General features: G+C 38.6%; 1 protein-coding gene across 1 annotated transcript in view; it reads right to left on the bottom strand.

Annotated features, from left to right (window-relative positions):
- Positions 1-20275, bottom strand: part of LOC135479880 (pituitary homeobox homolog Ptx1-like) — a 38995-nt gene extending 18720 nt beyond the window's left edge. Inside the window, exon 1 of the mRNA XM_064759786.1 lies at positions 20098-20275. Within this exon, the coding sequence (XP_064615856.1) occupies positions 20098-20275 (178 nt within the window). The remainder of the gene's footprint in view (positions 1-20097) is intronic.
- Between the last annotated feature and the right edge of the window lie 854 nt (positions 20276-21129).

The following is a 21129-nucleotide window of genomic DNA, read 5'->3' as shown; positions in this document are numbered from 1 at the left end:
TTTCTGGATTAAGCTTGAGACACAAGTAATAACTGGCAGTGATAACTTTGATTGAAATTGTCGCACAACACGCAGGATCTAACAAATGCTACAAGGCGAGATATGTACACACCATATGCAGGACCCTGGTATATTGGTAACCATTATAGAAATATAAATTGTATGGGCGAAATAAAACTGTTTGCTTAAAATTTTTTAATATGTAGTTTACGATGTGTTTTAACTATTATAAATTTCTAAAAATCTTTCTTTGAGCGTAAAAATGGCTTTAAAATAACGTTTTTCTAGAAGGCTCCAGCGGCCATGTCTGGCCATTCTCCAGTCCGACAATTAAGTAGATTTCAGTCAATGACGTCATTGATGATAGCTGTCAAATCAACAGGGGAAAGAGCGCGAATTAAGGGTCATACGCAGGTTTCCCTCTCCAAGTAAGTTTATCGATGACGTCAGTTGCGATAATTTCCTAACATTGGCCGAAAACATGCGTAAAACAGAGGGGCTATATTAGAAGACATACAACATGCCTCATGTACGAATTTTTTATTTTCATTTTTTTAGCATATTTAGCATTTTTATTTCCCTTAAGACCATAATCTTTGGTTTCGAGTTCCTTTTCATGTATCCTTTAAATGACATAGATTAACTTTCACAGGTAACTATGTCTGTTTAGCTATGTCTGATAACTATGACTGTTGGGAAAACTTTCCTATACAGCAAGCACAATGATCTCTGTCTTCCTCTCTCTGTTACTTTTGTACCACTTTGAAGCAAATTTTCGTCTTATGGTTGGGGAAAATTTCCACACGAAAACAAACCGCTTAACAAAGAAAATCGTTGTTGTTTAAGTGTAACAGTTAACAGCCTGCTCAGCAAAATCAAAAGCAAAAAAAACTTATCCGAAATCTTTAACTTAATGATGTTAAAAAAAATGAACAGACACGATGGGATTGAAAAATGTCTACTACAATAGATTTAGAGATAATAGAAGGCGGAGGGAGCTCAAAATTCACAACCGGATGTAATTCCGAAAGCAGACATCCAAATCCTCCTGATGTGCGGATTGCCCCCGCATAGAAATTCAGGTTTGAATTATAATGACGTCTACAAATTTGTCGTCTTTTTACTGGGAATCAATCAAACGCAGGAAGCATTTTAAAACCATCCCAGTCTTCGCCTGTGGTTACTTCTGGTAAGCCTCAGAGAGGAAAAAGATCGTTTTCCGGCACGCACCTCTTTTAGATCTGGTCTCTTTGAAACCTCTCCCTTTCAGAGACTGTCACGCCGGCCAAGTTAAGAGAATGGCGAAGACAATGTTAATGAATAAAAGATGAAAATTATTCCTGATTGTGAACTAAGACGATGGTTTCTTTTTTCGATACCTATCTAGATTGCTTCCCTGTCTCTCAGTCTATCTTCATTAGCGAGGCTAATACAAATACAGGAGAGTATACACAAAGGTCGATAACTCTGTTATTAACAGTAAACGCCTTATAGACTGGTAACTCAATAGCCGAGTAAAGTATCTTCAACCAGCCTCTATTGTCACGCCGAGAGGAAGGCACAAAATGCAAGCCCATTAAAACTTGTTAGGAACTCGAGAAATGCTTTGTCCATTGAACGTATTATCGATCGCACCTCGGTTAAATGTTATTTAATAAAACGGCAATATTGTCCTGGCCCGCGTTCGAGCATGCTTGCGCGTACCCGCACTCTGACAGACTGACAGTTCCCACGACGGTCTCACGAGCCCTCTTTACGGGAAACAACGATCGTTAATGGGATGGATTCCGGCTGTGGATTAAGTCATGGTTATATTTGAATACACAGGTGAAAGAAAAGGTATCGGGCGATGTTGTACCTACCCCATAGAATAGGAAGGCTTCATCGGGTCTACCGGAAGGACATTGTTTCTAAGATTTTCGTACTAGCTGATTCTCGTGGGAAAATATGAATTTTACATTATCGCCGTTTTATGATGGCTTAATAATTTACGCACAAGAAGCTGAGTGCAATGGATTGAAAGTTTGAGGAATGTTGTTATTAAGAATTGTTAAACTCATTTGCATAAATTTATAGCACCGATTACCTGAATTTATACAATCAAGTAAAGATATCCTTAAACAGGAAAACAAACAGAAGAGGAAAAATAATACACAAAAAATGATGGTAGATATACTGTACAGAAGCTTGCTTCAGATTTTTGCACTTCAGAAAACAGATACTTTTAATAACCAAGTTTTGACTCTATTTTCAATCTTCAAGATTAAGCATGTGACACAAGGCATTATTAAAGGAAAGAATGAAATGTTTTGTATATCTTGAATTTTATGTCTCAGTTCTCCTGTATCGTTTGGCCTCTGTGTTGTGCAGTGAGGAGTTTGAAATATTAACAGTGTCCAATATCCCGAAAAACAAATATTCCCTTTTTGTGGCTTTACACTCTATACATATATTTCGGGATTCGAACACACGACCTTAGTTGTCAAAGGACTTGATGATAGTCATAGCCAGCCAGCGCTTTAAACATCTGAGGGGGGTAGGTTCCTGCAGTATCCCAGCGTCAAAGGCGATCACGAAAAATCTGAAGTTTATGCTCTTAAATCAGCTAAAATTTCCCGTCTTTGCCATTTGTTAGTTTTCAAACATTTTCTATAGGGAATTTTTGTTTAATTTTTATATTTATCCGACAAAAGAGTTCAACTTATCTTTCAGCTTTCCTTGTATGTAACAGTTTCTTTGTGTGTAATTCTGGTATGTTATAGGGAGTATTCAATTAACAGCTAAATTCCTGTCAAATTACCAAAAAGAGGGGCCAAGCAATATGCACTGACTTAGTAAATGTCACATCCAGCAATGGATACTATCAGGTGTAAGTGTCAGCTCACGTGCTACAGAGCAATTTACTTGAACGAGAGACACATTTTCGTACTTAACTTCGGTTCAACTCGTCTGCGGTCTTAAGCTGTAGGGATAGGAGCTGCGCTGTATGACATGAAAGGGCACAAAGACTTCCCCTCCCTGGGCAAACAAGCTAAATAACTGTGTATTTGCCCGGGGTCAACCTTTCTCTCGTGAGTAGCGACCTAGAATCTACCTTTAACACCCTTGCTATCAGCGTATAAGAGCTGGTGAATTAAGTTGAAAACTTGTGCAGACGGGTCTAAATTGCCTCTCTTCAAACATACGTATAAATATACATAAAATAAGGTTGAGGTGGATTTTTTCCTACATAATAAATAATCCCAAATGTTCATTTTTAAAACAAATGTCAAAAGCTAGTTAAATAGCATTCAAATCGAAAGTGAATAGCGTGTGTCAACAAGATACAAAGCGGAGAACCTTTCACATCTGTAATAATTCAAGACTATAAGTGTAGTATTTTGTTCTTTCCTTCTTTTCTTACGACGGCTGGAGGGCAAATTAGTATATAACGTAGTACTTATCTGTAACAACACGTTAACGGTCAATCTGGCTCTGGTTTTCTACAAACGCTACATTGTTGGGAGTATATAAGCGAGTGTGTCGTTGGTCTTGTCTAAAACTAAAATAATTAAACGAAAAAAGAGTTATTTTAAGCAAATTTAAACAAACATGGTAGCGGATAAGGCAGTCACCCTTAATGGTAGTCAACATTCACTGCCATGGGTTAAATTAATAAATTTTTGTTCTTTTACCATAAATACTACAATTAAACTGCTTTTTTACGTTTTCAAAAAAAAATCTGCATATGTATCAAGCATATACACTCTCACTTAAAATTGTACGCTTAACGCTTAACGGGTTCGAGGAGTGACCACAGTTTAAAAGTGATGCAGATATATACCATATACAAGTTTAGTGTAGAATGTTTTCAGTCCACTCACTGCTCTAAGAATGACGGCATACATAAATCAGAAAAAGAAATGCAACCGCAAAACGATGTAGTGTTAAAAGTGCCGAAGCGATATAGAGTAGCGAGAGAATCTGGGTGTTGTTACATATCAGCGGCAAAGCCACAAAGTAGCGACAGAACCTGGGTGTTGTTACATGTCAGCGACAAAGCCATAGACTAGCGACAGAACCTGGGGATTGTTGCATGTCAGCGACAAAGCCACAGAGTAGCGAGAGAACTTGGGTGTTGTTACATATCATCGGCAAAGCCACAGAGAAGCGACAGAACCTGGGTGTTGTTACATGTCAGCTACAAAGCGATAGAGTAGCGAGAGAAACTGGGTGTTGTTACATGTCAGCGACAAAACCACAGAGAAGCGACAGAACCTGGGTGTTGTTACATGTCAGCAGCAAAGCCATAGAGTAGCGAGAGAACCTGGGTGTTGTTACATACCAGCGACAAAGCCATAGAGTAGCGATAGAACTTGGGTGTTATTACATGTCAGCGACAAAGCCATAGACTAACGACAGAACCTGGGGATTGTTGCATGTCAGCGACAAATCCATAGAGTAGCGATAGAACTTGGGTGTTATTACATGTCAGCGACAAAGCCACAAAGTAGTGACAGAACCTGGGTGTTGTTACATGTCAGCGACAAAGCGATAGAGTAGCGACAGAACCTGGGTGTTGTTACATATCAGCGGCAAAGCCACAAAGTAGCGACAGAACCTGGGTGTTGTTACATGTCAGCGACAAAGCCATAGACTAACGACAGAACCTGGGGATTGTTGCATGTCAGCGACAAATCCATAGAGTAACGACAGAACCTGGGTGTTGTTACATATCATCGGCAAAGCCACAGAGTAGCGAGAGAACCTGGGTGTTGTTACATGTCAGCGACAAAGCGATAGAGTAGCGACAGAACCTGGGTGTTGTTACATGTCAGCGACAAAGCCACAGAGTAGCGAGAGAACCTGGGTGTTGTTACATGTCAGCGACAAAGCGATAGAGTGGCGAGAGAACCTGGGTGTTGTTACATGTCAGCGACAAAGCGATAGAGTGGCGAGAGAACCTGGGTGTTGTTACATGTCAGCGACAAAGCCACAGAGTAGCGAGAGAACCTGGGTGTTGTTACATGTCAGCGACAAATCCATAGAGTAGCGAGAGAACCTGGGTGTTGTTACATGTCAGCGACAAAGCGATAGAGTAGCGAGAGAACCTGGGTGTTGTTACATGTCAGCGACAAATCCATAGAGTAGCGAGAGAACTTGGGTGTTGTTACATATCAGCGACAAATCCATAGAGTAGCGAGAGAACCTGGGTGTTGTTACATGTCAGCGACAAAGCGATAGAGTGGCGAGAGAACCTGGGTGTTGTTACATGTCAGCGACAAAACCATAGAGTAGCGAGAGAACCTGGGTGTTGTTACATGTCAGCGACAAAGCGATAGAGTAGCGAGAGAACCTGGGTGTTGTTACATGTCAGCGACAAAGCCATAGAGTAGCGAGAGAACCTGGGTGTTGTTACATGTCAACGACAAAACCACAGAATAGCGAGAGAACCTGGGTGTTGTTACATGTCAGCTACAAAGCGATAGAGTAGCGAGAGAACCTGGGTGTTGTTACATGTCAGCGACAAATCCATAGAGTAGCGAGAGAACCTGGGTGTTGTTACATATCAACAGCCAGGTTCTGTCGCTACTCTATGTAATAAAATGGAGAGGGCAGCAATCGAAGAGCGCGCGCGATAACCTATAAACACCAATAATAACACTTTCAAGTTATTTATGGACGACGAGACTATATTTAACAAGAATAATCTGATGCAATAGCAGGATGCACTCTATAGCATCACTCACACAACAGATTTTCTGTTATATTTCTAACCGATTATTTATTATCTTCAGTGTGCATCAGTTTCTCCCCTTATGATTGAAACTCATGGCTAAACTGGATGATGATAAGTAAACGTTACCGAATATAATCTGCCTCATATATGAGGAACGAAGAGTGCATGCATGATTGGGTTTTGACGTGTTAAGTAAATCCTGAGTGTAATGCATGGTTGGGTTTTGACGTGTTAAGTAAATCCTGAGTGTAATGCATGGTTGGGATTTGACGTGTTAAGTAAATCCTGAGTGTAATGCATGGTTGGGATTTGACGTGTTAAGTAAATCCTGAGTGTAATGCATGGTTGGGATTTGACGTGTTAAGTAAATCCTGAGTGTAATGCATGGTTGGGATTTGACGTGTTAAGTAAATCCTGAGTGTAATGCATGGTTGGGATTTGACGTGTTAAGTAAATCCTGAGTGTAATGCATGGTTGGGATTTGACGTGTAAAGTAAATCCTGAGTGTAATGCATGATTGAGTTTTGACGTGTTAAGTAAATCCTGAGTGTAATGCATGGTTGGGATTTGACGTGTAAAGTAAATCCTGAGTGTAATGCATGGTTGGGATTTGACGTGTTAAGTAAATCCTGAGTGTAATATACTCATATGCAAAAAGTTCGACACTTTGAAGTTGTGTACTGTCTATAAACGATTGTGTACAAATTTACACATTCACAATAACATGTGTATCAGCGGCCCACACATATATACACAAGTCACTGTGGCTGTATTAAATGAATTACACAATTTATGTACTTTAAGTACTCACAATTTTGTGGATGCGCATTTTTGTCACAACAGTATGTACCACCAGTACACAGTACTTTTTTAGAGAGTCACAGTAGAAATGAAGAGCCATATTAGGGAGTGGAAAAAGTATCCAGGTCAACCATAACAATAATAGTCTGTATTTATCTATCTATTACCAGTTAGCAAAGATAACATACAATTGCTAATGATATAAAATTAACATAAATGTGATACGGCACAATCTCAATTAAGATATTAACTAAACCGTTTTATCAAAAAAAGGAGTCTAACCACAAGTCACCAAAAGTATTGCGTATGTTTGTTATTTTTGTTTTCCCAACTGTCCACTTCCGGACAAAGACGACCGCAGATTTTCGTCTGTTTCCGTGGCTTGCTGGCCACGTGAGGTATTTCACAAGACAACACGATCTTGGCTAGTTATGATTGGCAGAAAAGGCCAGTCCATCATACAATGTGTCTCGGCGACTAGTGTGAACATGAATAGTTTGGAGAATACGGGTAATGTTAATTAGCAGAACTGATTAAGTGTGTAAACTGCGGGCTCGGACTACAGCGCTAAGTCAAACAGCCTAAACACGTAGATGTCAGACTGGGTAAACACTAAAACATGGGAATAGATACGGAGAGTCCGTTTGACAGCTTTAAAAATGGAGCACGCCGCGAGAGATCTATTTTCTGTCGTGAACACTTCTGTAAAAGCCTACATTTGTTACTATACACCTAGTTTAACTGACAGCATTCAAAGTCACGGAGGACTTAGCACCTCATGGTACGTTAAGTTATAAAAGGACCGGTTTATGGTGTGTATAAATCTATCGATTCTCAATATGGCAGTAATTCCGTTTGCAACATAGTTCCATTACGATTACTCTTTTTATCATATTGTTGTGTGCATCTTCGCGTATTTCTGCTTTCTTGCTCACTCAGCAATGTTTTCGGTATCCAAATGAGAATTTGGACTTTCATATTGTTTTACAGGTTTACTGCTTGAACAGTAATACAGACCCTTCCCTTACATTTCACTACACACTATCGGCATACATAATCTTATTGTATAGTTGTTATCTACACACATATAGGAGCACACTGTGACCTTCATATTCTGCGATTATAACGCCAATCAAATGATCACATTTATAGCCTAAAAGAGGATAATCGAGGAAGATTTCCACGATGTCTGTCTGATACAACGATCCGCACAAAATCTCCTAAGAACTTAACAAAGCAAGCGACAGTTTTCAATCATGTCGAAAGACTCAAACGAGTTTCAGAGGCATTCAGTTTTTGTTTGTTGGAATTGCCGGGAAAGTGCTTGACAATGTACCAAAAGAAAGCCATCGTGTCATTAGTACATATACTGTTCTACAAATGGTAAAACAAACTGTAACATGCAGTTACATGTTACCTAGCAAAACTAAAAAGGTCACGGCATCATGTGTTCAAAATCTTGAGGTGGAATAAGAAAAAGTCAGCTGAAAAGAGGTCTTTAAATTTCTGGAATTATAATACAATATAGTTAATGCAGTATTACTTGGCCAGGATGTTTGGTGTATACACCCTAAAAATAAATCAAAAGTGTTTAATTTAAACCTCCAAAAAATTAAGTATATTAAGTATATAGTAGCAAAGAGAAGCATCAACAGTTTTCAATGATGTTGGAAAGACGAAAGGTATGTTATTGTTGACTCAGTAAAATCAGTATTCAAATCCTGTACCATCCCAGAATATCAGTTGCCAATAACAAAATATTTATCTGAGTTGCGCTTTGGTTGCACCTGTTCATGTATCCAACGTGGCGATCTAATTCAACACGATGAATATACAGCGCCCGGCCTCGGGTTAAGCGGAATTAGACACAATCATGAAGCAAAGAGCCTGAAATTCTGGGCGCTCTGTCCATATGTATTCTAGTATCACAACTTACTTTCTGTAAAATATAACAGAAATTTTTTTAAAGTACCAAATTTGGACGTTTTTTCAACACTGACACTGCCGTTGGGCGTGTGGTGCGGATGGATGAATTGTACATGTAAACCGGTACATATTTCTTCGTACGTTTTTTCCACATCTCATCAGCAAACCACGTCCCCACGATTGTAAGGATGGAGCTACAACGTGGACTTACACTCCTTAAGGTTAAACTTTTGTGTAGGTAGACACCTGTGTTGTTTGACTTGATGTTCCACAGGATTTGCTGTCAGCAAATTTATGAACAAAAAAACATCGCCATATTTCACGAAAATCTGGGTGGTCTTAACTCACCGTCGTCCCAAAAAATCGTTTCAAAGAATTGCTAGCGAATTTAGAAGCTCAGATGTTTACTACTTTACGATAAGTTATCAACTCTTTCGAGAGTGTGTCTAAACAAGAAAGTAAAACATTTAAATTATGTTGTTGAAGTTAAGCTTAAGCATGGCATGTATGCAAGTGTATTAATTTAGCAACTTTAGTTTTCTATTTCATTTATTGTGTAAAGTGAAGGTCATTGGTTTTCTAATGATACAAATTGGGACAAATTTAATGATTTGATTCTTGAAATGTACGCTCTATTTAAAACGCTTTAGCCAGAAAAAGAACGCGACCATCTTCTCATAGAAAATGAATATCATCATTTGCGCTCTGTCTAAAGGGGAAGGGCGTGTAGATTATGCTGTGGCAAGTTGCCCAACTCCCAGCAGCTAACACCCCAAGTATATAGGTTCAATTACAGGGTAACGCATATTTAAATTCCCTGCTGTCTTCTCACTGATATGACGGTCGAAAGGTTTAAGGGCAGAGGAAAACGGACGGACTGAAGTAAACCGCCTACATTAATTCACCAGGATTTGAATACACCACCTCATTAACCATGGGTCTTATAATCGGGTAGAGCAGGTTCCGAAATGAAGTCTTTTCGGTCAACATAACGGGATCTTTTCGTAAATAACGTCAAAAATGACGATAAACCATACCGAAAAACGTAAGATCTGCACAGTCCCTTTCCGAACTGTGATTTGAGCAAGACATTTTATGTACCAAAATCCTAATCCGAAAATTGCAGTCAAGAATTACTTCACACCCTTCACGTAGAAAGTCGATTAAGACAAAATTTGACGTCTAACTTAACTAATAAACCGATCATTAAAGAAAAAATAGTAAAACATTTCCGCAAATGAGACGCACGTGCACATGTTTTGCATATAGTGTACACAATTAACAATCAGGTCAAATTACTGTAAAACTATACTCACTGATTTACAAACCCTGCCAGAAGACTTTTAGTTCTGGTGTAACTGTCATTTGTTACGCCTTACCATTTGTAAAAATAGAATAAATAGCTTTTTCGAAATATAATATGGTTTACATTTCACGTTACTGGTGCGGCATCAGTGTATTTGTAAGTTAAACAACTGCTCAGTCCGAGTTTCGAGTTTTCGCCTGGTTTCTTAGACACAGTTAAGCTTTTAATGTCTGTCTCACAATTCAAATCTTATACACAAGTCATGTAAGAGCAATATATAGACTGGCCTGGCAGCGAATGAGGGCGATTAACAGTTGTTTGTTTGTCGGGCATACGCTCGTCTTAACGGCGGACCGCTGCCTGGTGCCGCGCGGTACGACATCGGGGGTGGTAGTCGTGCCTCAGAGGAAATGTTAGCTGTTATCCGTGTGCTTGATGGCGTCGGGATCGAACTCTAAGGTGGTAAAAAAAGCTGGCAGCGTGGCTTCGCATAGAGAAAGGCAAATTATAACGCGGTCACAAAACCCCAATAGATATCTCACGGGAACATCAAAATTACCCGAAATTCTCGCCATAGCTAGTTTTTTACGTTATATTGCAAAGAACCCGTACAGAATGCATCGGGAAGGCGAGCTAACATGCAGCTAAAAAAAACATATTCAGAGTGTTCCTGAAAAACAACTAAAAATGTTAGTAATTTTGTGATTAAAGTTACATCCGTTCGTTTATCAGTCAATTACGGCACTAGTTAAGGGTCAGTTTATTAAAGCTGTCTTAAACAACGAGGTGTTCTTTTGATAAACTATCAAAAGAGATTTCAGAAAGACGATACAAATGTATCAAAACTACACAACATACTTTTCCGGACTAAGGTTCCATCTGCTCTGCTTAAAGGTTCAATTTATTTATTTATTTGATGAATGTTTTACGCCGTACTCAAGTATATTTCACCTATATGATGGCGGCCAGCATTATGATGAGAGGAAACCTGGAAGGCCTTTTTCTGTCACTTTGACCGTCCCCTCTCTATCCCAATTGTAGTATCCATATATCGACATTGTTGTTTAATTTGTGCACCTAATTCAGGTTTAATCGGGGCAGAGAAACCGTTAAAAAAAAAACAATTCGTGGATAGCCGATCAAACAAGAGCACGCTTTCTTGTCTAAGGAAGAACTGTCATTTAAGTTGCACTGTGCTTCTTTGGATTTGCGTTGTGACTTCGAGAGTCCACTCACTTGAAAGGCAAACCCGCGCATACTCAAACAACAGGATGTATCTTTACTTATTTCTCTTCCCAGAATCTCTCTTTTTATGCCAAAGAAAACAAAGACCTTGTGTTGTTGGCCAGAGAATGCAAATCACTACATACAAAAAGAAAAACACAAATTGAACAAAACTGCAAAGGATATTGAACGATCCAGGCTTCATTTTTTGTTTCTTTTGTAATTTTTGAATTTTGACAATTTCTCTTCTCCTACATTTCTTGTTCCCTTCGTAAGTTTGGAATAACAATGTAGAAACTTAAAAACAAAAACTCAAAATGGTCACTGTCTACATCAAACGGACTGAGGCGAGATTTAAACTGAAGATTAAATCTTGTCGAATGTTTCAAAGTTGCAAATCAACGGATTAAACCGAAAAGCTACGATAACTCGGATTTCTGTATACAGTACAGGTGTCACAATGCATTCAGCTGGAAACTCTTAAATGTCTTTCATTTTTGTACTTTCTTTGTTCTTCAAACGTTGTTTTATGTGAAAGTTGTTTTATCTGAACGTTTTAGAAATTGTTACAGCGAGCACTGACCGGAAATATTCATTATGACTAACCATTAGTATAGGGATGTCCGTATCGACGCCTATAGATTCATTTACGATCTAGAAAGTTTTTGTTCTTTTCTTTTTTTTTGCCACACAATGCCACAAAAACGTTTGTGTTTGTGTGGGACACAGGATGTGGGGGAATTGCTGGGTGTATGTGGTCAGAAGTTTGAATTTAGTCGTAAATCCCAGTTACTCATCAGAACTGGGAGTCAGTGAGTCAGTCGTGAGTCTCTCTGGTGGATGGCTGGAGAGAATAGCGCCACCTAGCGGGCAACAGGGCACGACTCATGGTAAAGCTGTGTTTATTAGATTGGCCTGCTTTCACAGCGAAATATACAAAGGTATTCTAATCACCTTTCATCATGTTAGATCGTGTATAAAAAAGATTACAGCAGAGAGAATAAATGCAGACCAGTAAGGACAGTGTGAGATTTAGTAAATGGTCACTAATACTTTGAAATACGTGAAATACGACTTACTTGGCAATTTATCTTTTAGGTTAAACCTTGTAGGCATAAATAGTACCATGGCAGAATTAGGTCGTAAGTCATGTTACTTACTACTTATTAGACATCACTGGCGCAGAATTATTCAAAATGCTGTACTGTTATCGCATTTAAAAACAATGACATGAAAAAACAATGCAAAAGGACCATGCCTTGGGGAGGCGTAGTCCATTAGAAGAATCCTGGTTTATAGGTTGTGTGATAGTCATTAGTGTAGTGAAAATTGTAGTGAACAAAGAAAGACCCGTTATCCATCTTAATAAAGAATACTCTTTAATTTTTCCCTTTTTAACTGAAAGTCTTAACTGAAATCTAAACTATAACACAGTAGGCCTATTCGTTTTAGTGCCTTTAAACAGACAGCGATGATGTAAGATACTGGGGAATTTTGCTAAAGAAAAAAAACAAACAATTTAGCAATTGTATTAAATAAACTAGAACTTTCGGAATTCGACTCTGCCATGGACATTTCTAGTCAGTATAATTCGCTTTGGCGCCTAAGCGAATCAAAGAAAATGTGCTATAAAAACTTTTGGACAGCGAATACCAGTTATTACCTGGGAGGTCTGGAACGTCGTTCTTGGTTGTCGGCAGGTATACGAATGCCTGTTTTGAGGCATAGATCCAATATTCAGACAAATTTGTATATGTGAAAACCTTACATGGATTTTACAGCAGCAGAGGACAGTGTAACAGTTGCCAAACGGTCACACATAATCGGTGAAATACGGCCTCTTGTCAATTTACCTCAGTTAGTGTTTTTATTCTAATTGTTCCTGTAAATGCATAGATAGATTCAAATAAAACGCCACATAACACCATGGCTAAAGCAGAATTAGATAGATTCAAATAAAACGCCACATAACACCATGGCTAAAGCAGAATTAGGTAACCAATAATATGGGGGCCTCGTGGCTCAGTCGGTTAGCGCGCTAGCGCAGCGTGATGACCCAGGAATCTCTCACCAATGCGGTCGCTGTGAGTTCAAGTCCAGCTCATGCTGGCTTTCTCTCCGGCCGTAAGTGGGAAGGTCTGACAGCAACATGCGGATGGCCGTGGGTTTCCCCCGGGCTGTGCCCGGTTTCCCTCCCACCATAATGCTGGCTGCCGTCGTATAAGTGAAATATTCTTGAGTACGGCGTAAAACACCAATCAAATAAATAAATAAATAAATAACCAATAATATGTTATGATGTTAATTGCAACATATTAGATATCATTTGGCAAAGCGTTTAGAAGTACTCAAAATGGCTGTAATGTAATCTGCTTGAAAAAATATTACAACATACCTGTTCCAAAACAATTAACCATAAAATTCATAATCTACCTTTCTCTCAAAGAATATTATCAAGTTCGTTTGCTGACAGGTATTTATTGTTTCAAAAAATTCTCTGTCACTTACGGAGGTTAAAAGAGAAATTTTATCGTCATTTAAGTAGTTCTTAGAACACGAATCCATTTATTTTTTAGCTTTTTGAGTTGTGATAACTAATCAAAAGCCAAAAAAGTGTGTATTCAGCTAAATATTGGTTTCTCGGTAATGTGATGAAAGTAGTATTATTTTTGACACATTTGGCAAAGCGAACACCTTCATACACTCTATGCCCTGTTAACTTCACAAACAATTATACCTTTTGCTGCCAGGGATTGCGAGGAATGACAAGTAAAATGCACAGTATATCGCCAAAGGCGGAAAGAGGAAACTTTGAAAATTTATAGTTGGGTTCCGAGAACATCGATGATATGATTGTCACAGATTCCCGGCATGTGTTTATTTGTTTGTTTTTCATAGGAGCTGAGTGTTGACAAGCGCGGAGAGGAGAGAGGAGGGCTTTGGTCCGGAATGTCGGCCTGGTCTAATGACTCCACCGCCGGTATCAGTTGATCAATGTGAAACATTTCAGTTCAGAGGGACAAGATTTGGAAACAGGAAAAAGGGATTTGCTAGTCACACGTGAATTTTCGATTTTTCAAACGACTAATGAGTCTCCGTACACCCAGCGTCTTCGAGAAACTAAGTACGATCGCTAAGGAGACACGCGCAAAAACAAGAAAGTTAAGCTCTTAGCAATAATACAGGACCGGGATCTGGGGAAAAACAACGTCGTTGCATGACAAACAAACCGAAAGTAAACTCTTGATAATCTTCGTGAGCATTCGGAATCATATCTCATTACAACCCTCAGTTCCATCGCCGCAGCCATCTTGGCAAATTTCCATACTGAGGGCTTTATCGTACCAAAGTGCAACCTGCGGCAGAGATTTAAACCTTAGAGTTGGATATTCCAGTAAGCTTTAAACATTAAAAAAATCTGGAGACTACACAAGAGGACGTTTTTTTGAACTCTGTGGTTATAAAGTGTAAAATGCCAAGACATATAATACGGGAAATGGCAAAAGCTTTGTATTTTTTACACCACTTTGTTTCTGTTTTGTAAAACACTTCCATTGACAGAGCCCAAGGTATTTAATCCGGTTAATTCTAGAACATTTTAATCAGCCCTTTTTGTAATGCAATCATAAAACATTGGGTGTATTCAACAATGTAGACAACTCCGTGTATAAATTAAAGACGAGAGACCAACACTGAAAAAATACTGAGAAAGTATGTATTTGAATGTTTTAAATGTGTTTCTTGTAATGTTCACCAATGGGAAAACACTCACATTACGGGATTTTATGTGAAACAGAGGCACACCAATAGTCCAGCACGTCATATAGCACGAGACAAGTGATCCACGCATATACCCGTTCTGGTGAACATTTCATACAACTATATTATTCATCTTTCTTCTCCTTTTAAATACAGCAGATTGTCAGTTCAGTGTTCGGTATTTATTGGATAAAGTTGTCCTAATAATTTTACGAAGTGTTTACATAGCTCTTATATGTTTCATAAATGTTTCATTGATTTATTTTGTGGGAAGATCTCCAAGCAACCTCCGCATGGTCGTGAGTTTCCCCCGTGCTATGCACGGCGTAAAAAAACCATCAAATAAATAAATACATTCCTTTATTAGATCTTTTCAGTGTATATTTTTCATGTTTCAACACTGTTCATTTTCTCTCCTTATCGGAAGCATGTAAACCTCTGTTCAATTATTTTAGCACAATACTATAGTACATAAGTCGGTGAACTCAATAAACCTAAGGTTTTATTTTAGTTGTTTATATAAAAGAGTTTACAGTGGTTGTAAATAACATCACGTTTTTTTTCATCTACTCCATGTTTCTGTGACTTTGTGTGGCCTGTTTATTGACATCCCAGGTGAAATTAAGAAGTCCAAGCAGGCATCACCATTTCCTCATCTACTCCATGTTTATATGACTGCGTTCTGTCTATTGACTCTCCACGTGAGATTATGAAGGCCGCCTAAGCATCGCCATATTTTCATCTATTCAATGATTCTATGACTTTGTGTTGCCTGTCTACTGACATCTCTCGCGAGACTACGAAGGCGTCATCTGCTCGATGTGTTTGACTTTGTGTCGCCCGTTTCTGTCTGTTTACATCTCATGTTGGACTATGAAGGGTGTATAAGCCTCACCATATTTTCATCTACTCAACGTTTCTGGCTTTATGTCGTCTGTTTGTGTCCTTTGATACCTCACGTTGGACTATGAAGGCTTTCCATCTACTCGATGTTTCTATGACTTTGTGTTGCCTGTCTGTTAACACCTAACGTAGGACTACGGAGACCGCGTAGGCATCGCCATGTTTTGATCTACTCGATATGTTTGTTACTTTGTGTTGACTATGTTTATACTGCCATCTCACATGTATATGTGTCTACGTTAAACACCACAGTGTTTTGATTCGCTTGGTGATTCTGTTAACAGCAAGGAATTCTGCTTATTAAATCCATGGGGTTATATTTAGACTTGTAACCTCTTACTATTTAGGCATTTAGTATACAATTAGTATTAAATGTAAGCGTCAGGTCCGATATTCGTATACCATTCGTAGTCCGTAAAGGGCGTTCCAAGTCGATAATCGCAAGAGCCATTTCCAAAACAACGTTTAACACTACCTCCCAAAGACAAAGGTGTGTAAGAAATTATACAAATAGGAAATAGCCGGTAACACACAAGAGAGAAGCGGTCATCAGTCTTCAATGATGCCGGGCAGACAGTTGATATTCCAGGCAGGAATTTCATATCAAAGCTCAAATTCGTAGTCCATGAATGAAGCTAAAATCTTCACCTAAGTAAACTGACAAGTGTGTGTATTTATCGGACATGACGCTTATATTTCATCAGTTCCGTAAGATCATTGATCCAATATCGGTTCCGTACGATCACTGATCCAATATATATATATATATATATATATATATATATATATATATATATATATATATATATATATATATATATATATATATATATCTATATATATTTGAAGAAATAGAGAAAAATCCTTGGTGAGGAGAATTTACATAGGAAAATAGCTTTCGCAAACTGAATGTAGAAAGTTGAGAAGGCGTGTGTGTATGTGTGTGTGTTTGTCGATATTGTCGTCGGTGCTGTGGTTTTATTCTGCATTCCTTTCACTAATTTAGTATGCTAGTCTGTATGTCCCACCTGAAAATTTTCACCAGTAACCGACCTGTTCACTTTTGCTAAGAAGTGAGTGAAACAAAAAAGGGTAAAAAAATGTTTAAACCATTCATTAGAACTGATTGCTGCATGGGTCAACAAAATTAGGAGACAGAAAGATGTGGTGGCCACATGTCACGGGGTAGGTCAACCTAAAGCTAGTTTTAGCCCTTAAACACTGTGAATGGATCGACTGGTTGGGATTTCTGTGTTTCTGGCAAAGCGATCACATCACGTCCAAATCACGTCGCAGATATTTTACCAGCCTGTGGTTCGCTTTTGAACACGTCACAACAACGTGCTTGATAACTGACATTTGCCGTTATTGTCCACAAACGGAGGTGCTGAAAAAATAGAGAAAATAACAGGCGGGCGACACATCATCACCTGTGTGTATCGCCAGGGCCTTTGAAGAGGGATCATCCAACAATTATGTGCTTCTGTGGAAATTTTCTAATTATTTTAGAAAAGACGGGAATAAATTGAACAATGGGCAAGACCTTGAGGGATTGTGCTACAGCTGTACTACTCGGCTCCCACATGTGACACAGTCCCTGCTGTGGCACGGCCTGCGGATACCGTCACCTTGGCGAAGATTAGACTCAATTTTAATCCTTTGTATTATCATCTCTGACAAGATTTTAAACATTTCAAGTCAACGTTGTAAGGCACGCTAACGCTTTAGTCTTGGGGATTATGTTGTTTAAATCTAATTTGAGTGACCGAAATGCAGATTTTAGAGATTGAACGTCTAGGATGGGGGGGAGGGGGGTGTTAATTAAGATGATAACAGCACTTTCTAATAGATACCGTCATCATTTACATTTTGTCTGATATAGTATTATCAGAAATTTAAAACATTTTCTACTTTGCCTTAATTTTATCTTATACATGATGCCTCTCTAAAAGATGGAAAACAACAAAACTTACTTTATGTGGACTAAATGAATATTCCATTTTCTGATCTTTTCATTTGAAGCATGTTTTACCTTGCAAGCGCTAAATCATTCACCAAGGATAAACTATGTTTAGAGCTAAAGCATGGCGATAAACGTATTGAAGTTATTTTTCTAAATAAACTTCCCCCATGTCTTTAATCCACGTAAATATAGCAGTACAGAGATTAAAACCAGATCAGTGACGACAGTGTGAAAGCTGGCAAATGATCCCATGCAATCGGTGAGACATCGCCTCTTCTCAGTTTATCTTAGTTAGGGTTTTATTCTAACTGCTCGTGTAAATGCTCAAATAGCAGCAAACTGTACACCACTACAGCACCGTGGCTGACGTAGAATTAGATAAAAGACATGCAGAAGGTCAATGACCCGAATTACTCAGAATCTTGCATTTTCATATAACATAAAATATGAAACTATATCGCTCCTAAATCTAACACCCGGATCTTTAGTGTTTTGATTGGAATGCTGTTTTAAATTCTAATATAAGGAAGTGGATATTAATTGAGACTCTTTGTGCACCATCATTACATTAACGAAAACGCATGGCGAAGACCTTTTAAGTCATGTTAGGTTACAGTATCTCTACGGTTCTCTCAGACCTCGTCTATTGTGGCGGAATATTGAATTGCAGGGCTGATTCTTACCTCAGACAAAGTTTATCACTATAAATATACGCGTCAAGTCCGACATTCATATACCATTCGTAGTCCGTAAAGGGCGTTCCAAGTCGATAATCGCAAGATCCATTTCCAAAACAACGATTAACACTAGCTCCCAAAGACAAAGGTGTGTAAGAAATTATACAAATAGGAAATAAAGCCGGTAACACACAAGAGAGAAGCGGTCTTCAGTTTTCAATGATGCCGGGAAGACAGTTAATATTCCAGGCATGAATTCCATGTCAAAGTTCAAATTCGTAGTCCATGAATAAGTTCGAGGTCAAATAACAGTTTAACAAGGTATCTTTTTTGCCGTAGACAAAAGCTAAAAGCTTCAGTATAACGCTTAGCGTTTTGTCCTTAGAAGATTACATGGTATTGTTTGCAGTTCCATCTTAGATATGATGTTTAGATATGACTTGGTTTTCACGGCATTTTACTTACCCAGTTCTGTTTATAAGCCAAGATGATAGGGGCTGCTAAGTTGCTACAGTCTAAGAATTTACACAAACAGTTGGAATAAAACCGTAACCAAGATAACATGGCAAGAAGCCGGATTTCCCCGCGGTTTTGTGTTACCATTTGCTATCTCTTGTTCCTGTTGCGTGGTATTTCTATCCATGCTGTTGTCTTCTGTATTTAACTATAATACCATATGTAGAAAAATAAATAATTGTAGTAAAATTCCTTTGTAGCATGTGTCCCGTTACTGGGAAAAAGTGTATATCGTGTATAGCCTATAAATCATTTGTACTGACTGTATAATTACTATCGAATCCGACAAAGTTGTCAGTATAATAAAAACAACTCTTACAGCTTTTGATGACTTGTTAAATTACCGCATATTAGACTTGTCTAGCGTATATACATGACTTATATATAGCATAAATGACATGTATGACGTATATAAATAGTATGTTGCATTTGACTGAGGTAGTAAATACGAACTGCTTGACGTAAATTGTGTATAAGCCTTGTTGAGCTGACTTGAAGAGTGCACGTGTCCTGTGCAAGGTATAGACCTGGTATATAGTATTCATCACTTATGGTGTGTACATATGTCTTGTATGCAGCATTTAATTACTTCTCTTTGGATGAATCCGTCCTAATTTCCTACCTTATATTCTCACTTAGTTTTGTGCTGGTTTGTGTTGAACGTTGTTGTATTGACTTGGAACACCCATTTTGATTGACGCTTGTACACGAATGTCTATTTTTTGGAACTTAGATTGTACGGTAAATTCCACTTGTATAGCATATATATAGACAGGTTTTGTTATACATAGGACTTGTATCGGTTGTATGTCTTGTATAGCGAGTGTTACTCATGTATGATACATGTATATCACTGTGAACTTCGATTTTTGTAAGATCATATGACTGATTTAATTAGGGAAATGTATAAAGTTAAATTGTTTCCTCAAATAGATTTTACCCATTTGAATGTTTAACCTTGTCCCACGTCATTAACCAGGAATAATATATGTACGTCAGACATCTACTATTGCTAACAGTGCTGCCAATGCTGGAACTCTGTGTAAAGTATACCTAATATTTGTCCAGTGTTCTAATCCAGCCTTCCCCTTTTTTATTCTCGGGTGTGTGCTAGTTTTCCACTTCCTCACACCCCAGTCATAAATTTTTTTTGTGTATGGAAGTGAGATACATGTAGCCTTGGGTACAAAGGTAATCACCATTTAAATAAATACTCTCTGTCCTTTTCCTCTCGCACAATCGAAACTGTATATAATATGCATCCTTAAACAATGTTTAAATATATATACTGAGTTATACTTACTCTGGAGGTGGGACTCTCCCGCGGGTGGTGTTTGTTGACCAGGGGGTAGGTTTTCGTTCAGGTCCGCGCTGGGCACCCGGCGGATAGGGTGGGGACTACTTTGGGGACTCACGAGACAATCTTTCTTCATGATACTGTCTATGTCGAAACTGGATTTCTTCTTCACTGATAAATCCATCTCTTCGTCTTTTGTTGATTGGTACAGGCCCTAAACTATAGATTCCTATCGATGTGACGATGGCAGTAAATTGAAAAGCCCCCCAAACAACTGAAATGTTTCAATATAAAATCACTTCTGTTTTCAGTTTGTTGTACGACATATAATAACAGCAGCGTCCAATGTTCATAAGGCAGCTAAAGAGGATATCTGTACTGATTCACAACAACAACTCCGTCTTGCTTACAGATAGCTTTACCGGGTTCCATAATGTACATGTTCAAATACCGATAGTGGCTAACTGTGTGGAGAGTTTTTTTTTGTCATCTTCATGAGCAGACTCTTCTTCCGAGGTTTCGCAAGCTTTGTTTGCTGTCATAAATATACATGTCTTAGTAAGGAGTGTAACCACCGAGGCCTCTGCTAAGTTAACCGCAATGTGGAAGCTGTTGTTAATCGGTCGATGGGTCGGGAAACACAGACAGAAAGACAGAGGGTTATACCAGCGATCACTGAGGCAGAATCCTTATACCACGAGTCGGTGGCCAAACTTGTGTATTGACAGAGATCATCACAGCGACATGTACATACAGTTCAGCAGCCTATTTATTCATATCCTTTGTCAACTATCTCCTGGAAAGGATGTACACCGCGAGACGACAGCGCATCTTAATATTGACCAATCACCGACGATAAATTACTTCACGGCGTGATACTTCCGGCGCATCGGGTGACAAATATTCAACTTTTTGTACTGTGAAGCAAGGTCCTGCGTTGAAGATTTTCGGTGTATTGAACCGAAGGAAGCAGCAGAAATGGCAACAATGCGCTACCAGGAATTGGGATATGTAAAATCCATGAAAACGAGGTTGTAA

Source organism: Liolophura sinensis, chromosome 12 (assembly GCF_032854445.1).
Source record: "Liolophura sinensis isolate JHLJ2023 chromosome 12, CUHK_Ljap_v2, whole genome shotgun sequence".
NCBI classification, from domain to species: Eukaryota; Metazoa; Mollusca; class Polyplacophora; order Chitonida; family Chitonidae; genus Liolophura; species Liolophura sinensis.
Note: the sequence above shows the minus strand (reverse complement) of the source record. Positions and strands in the feature narration are given on the sequence as shown.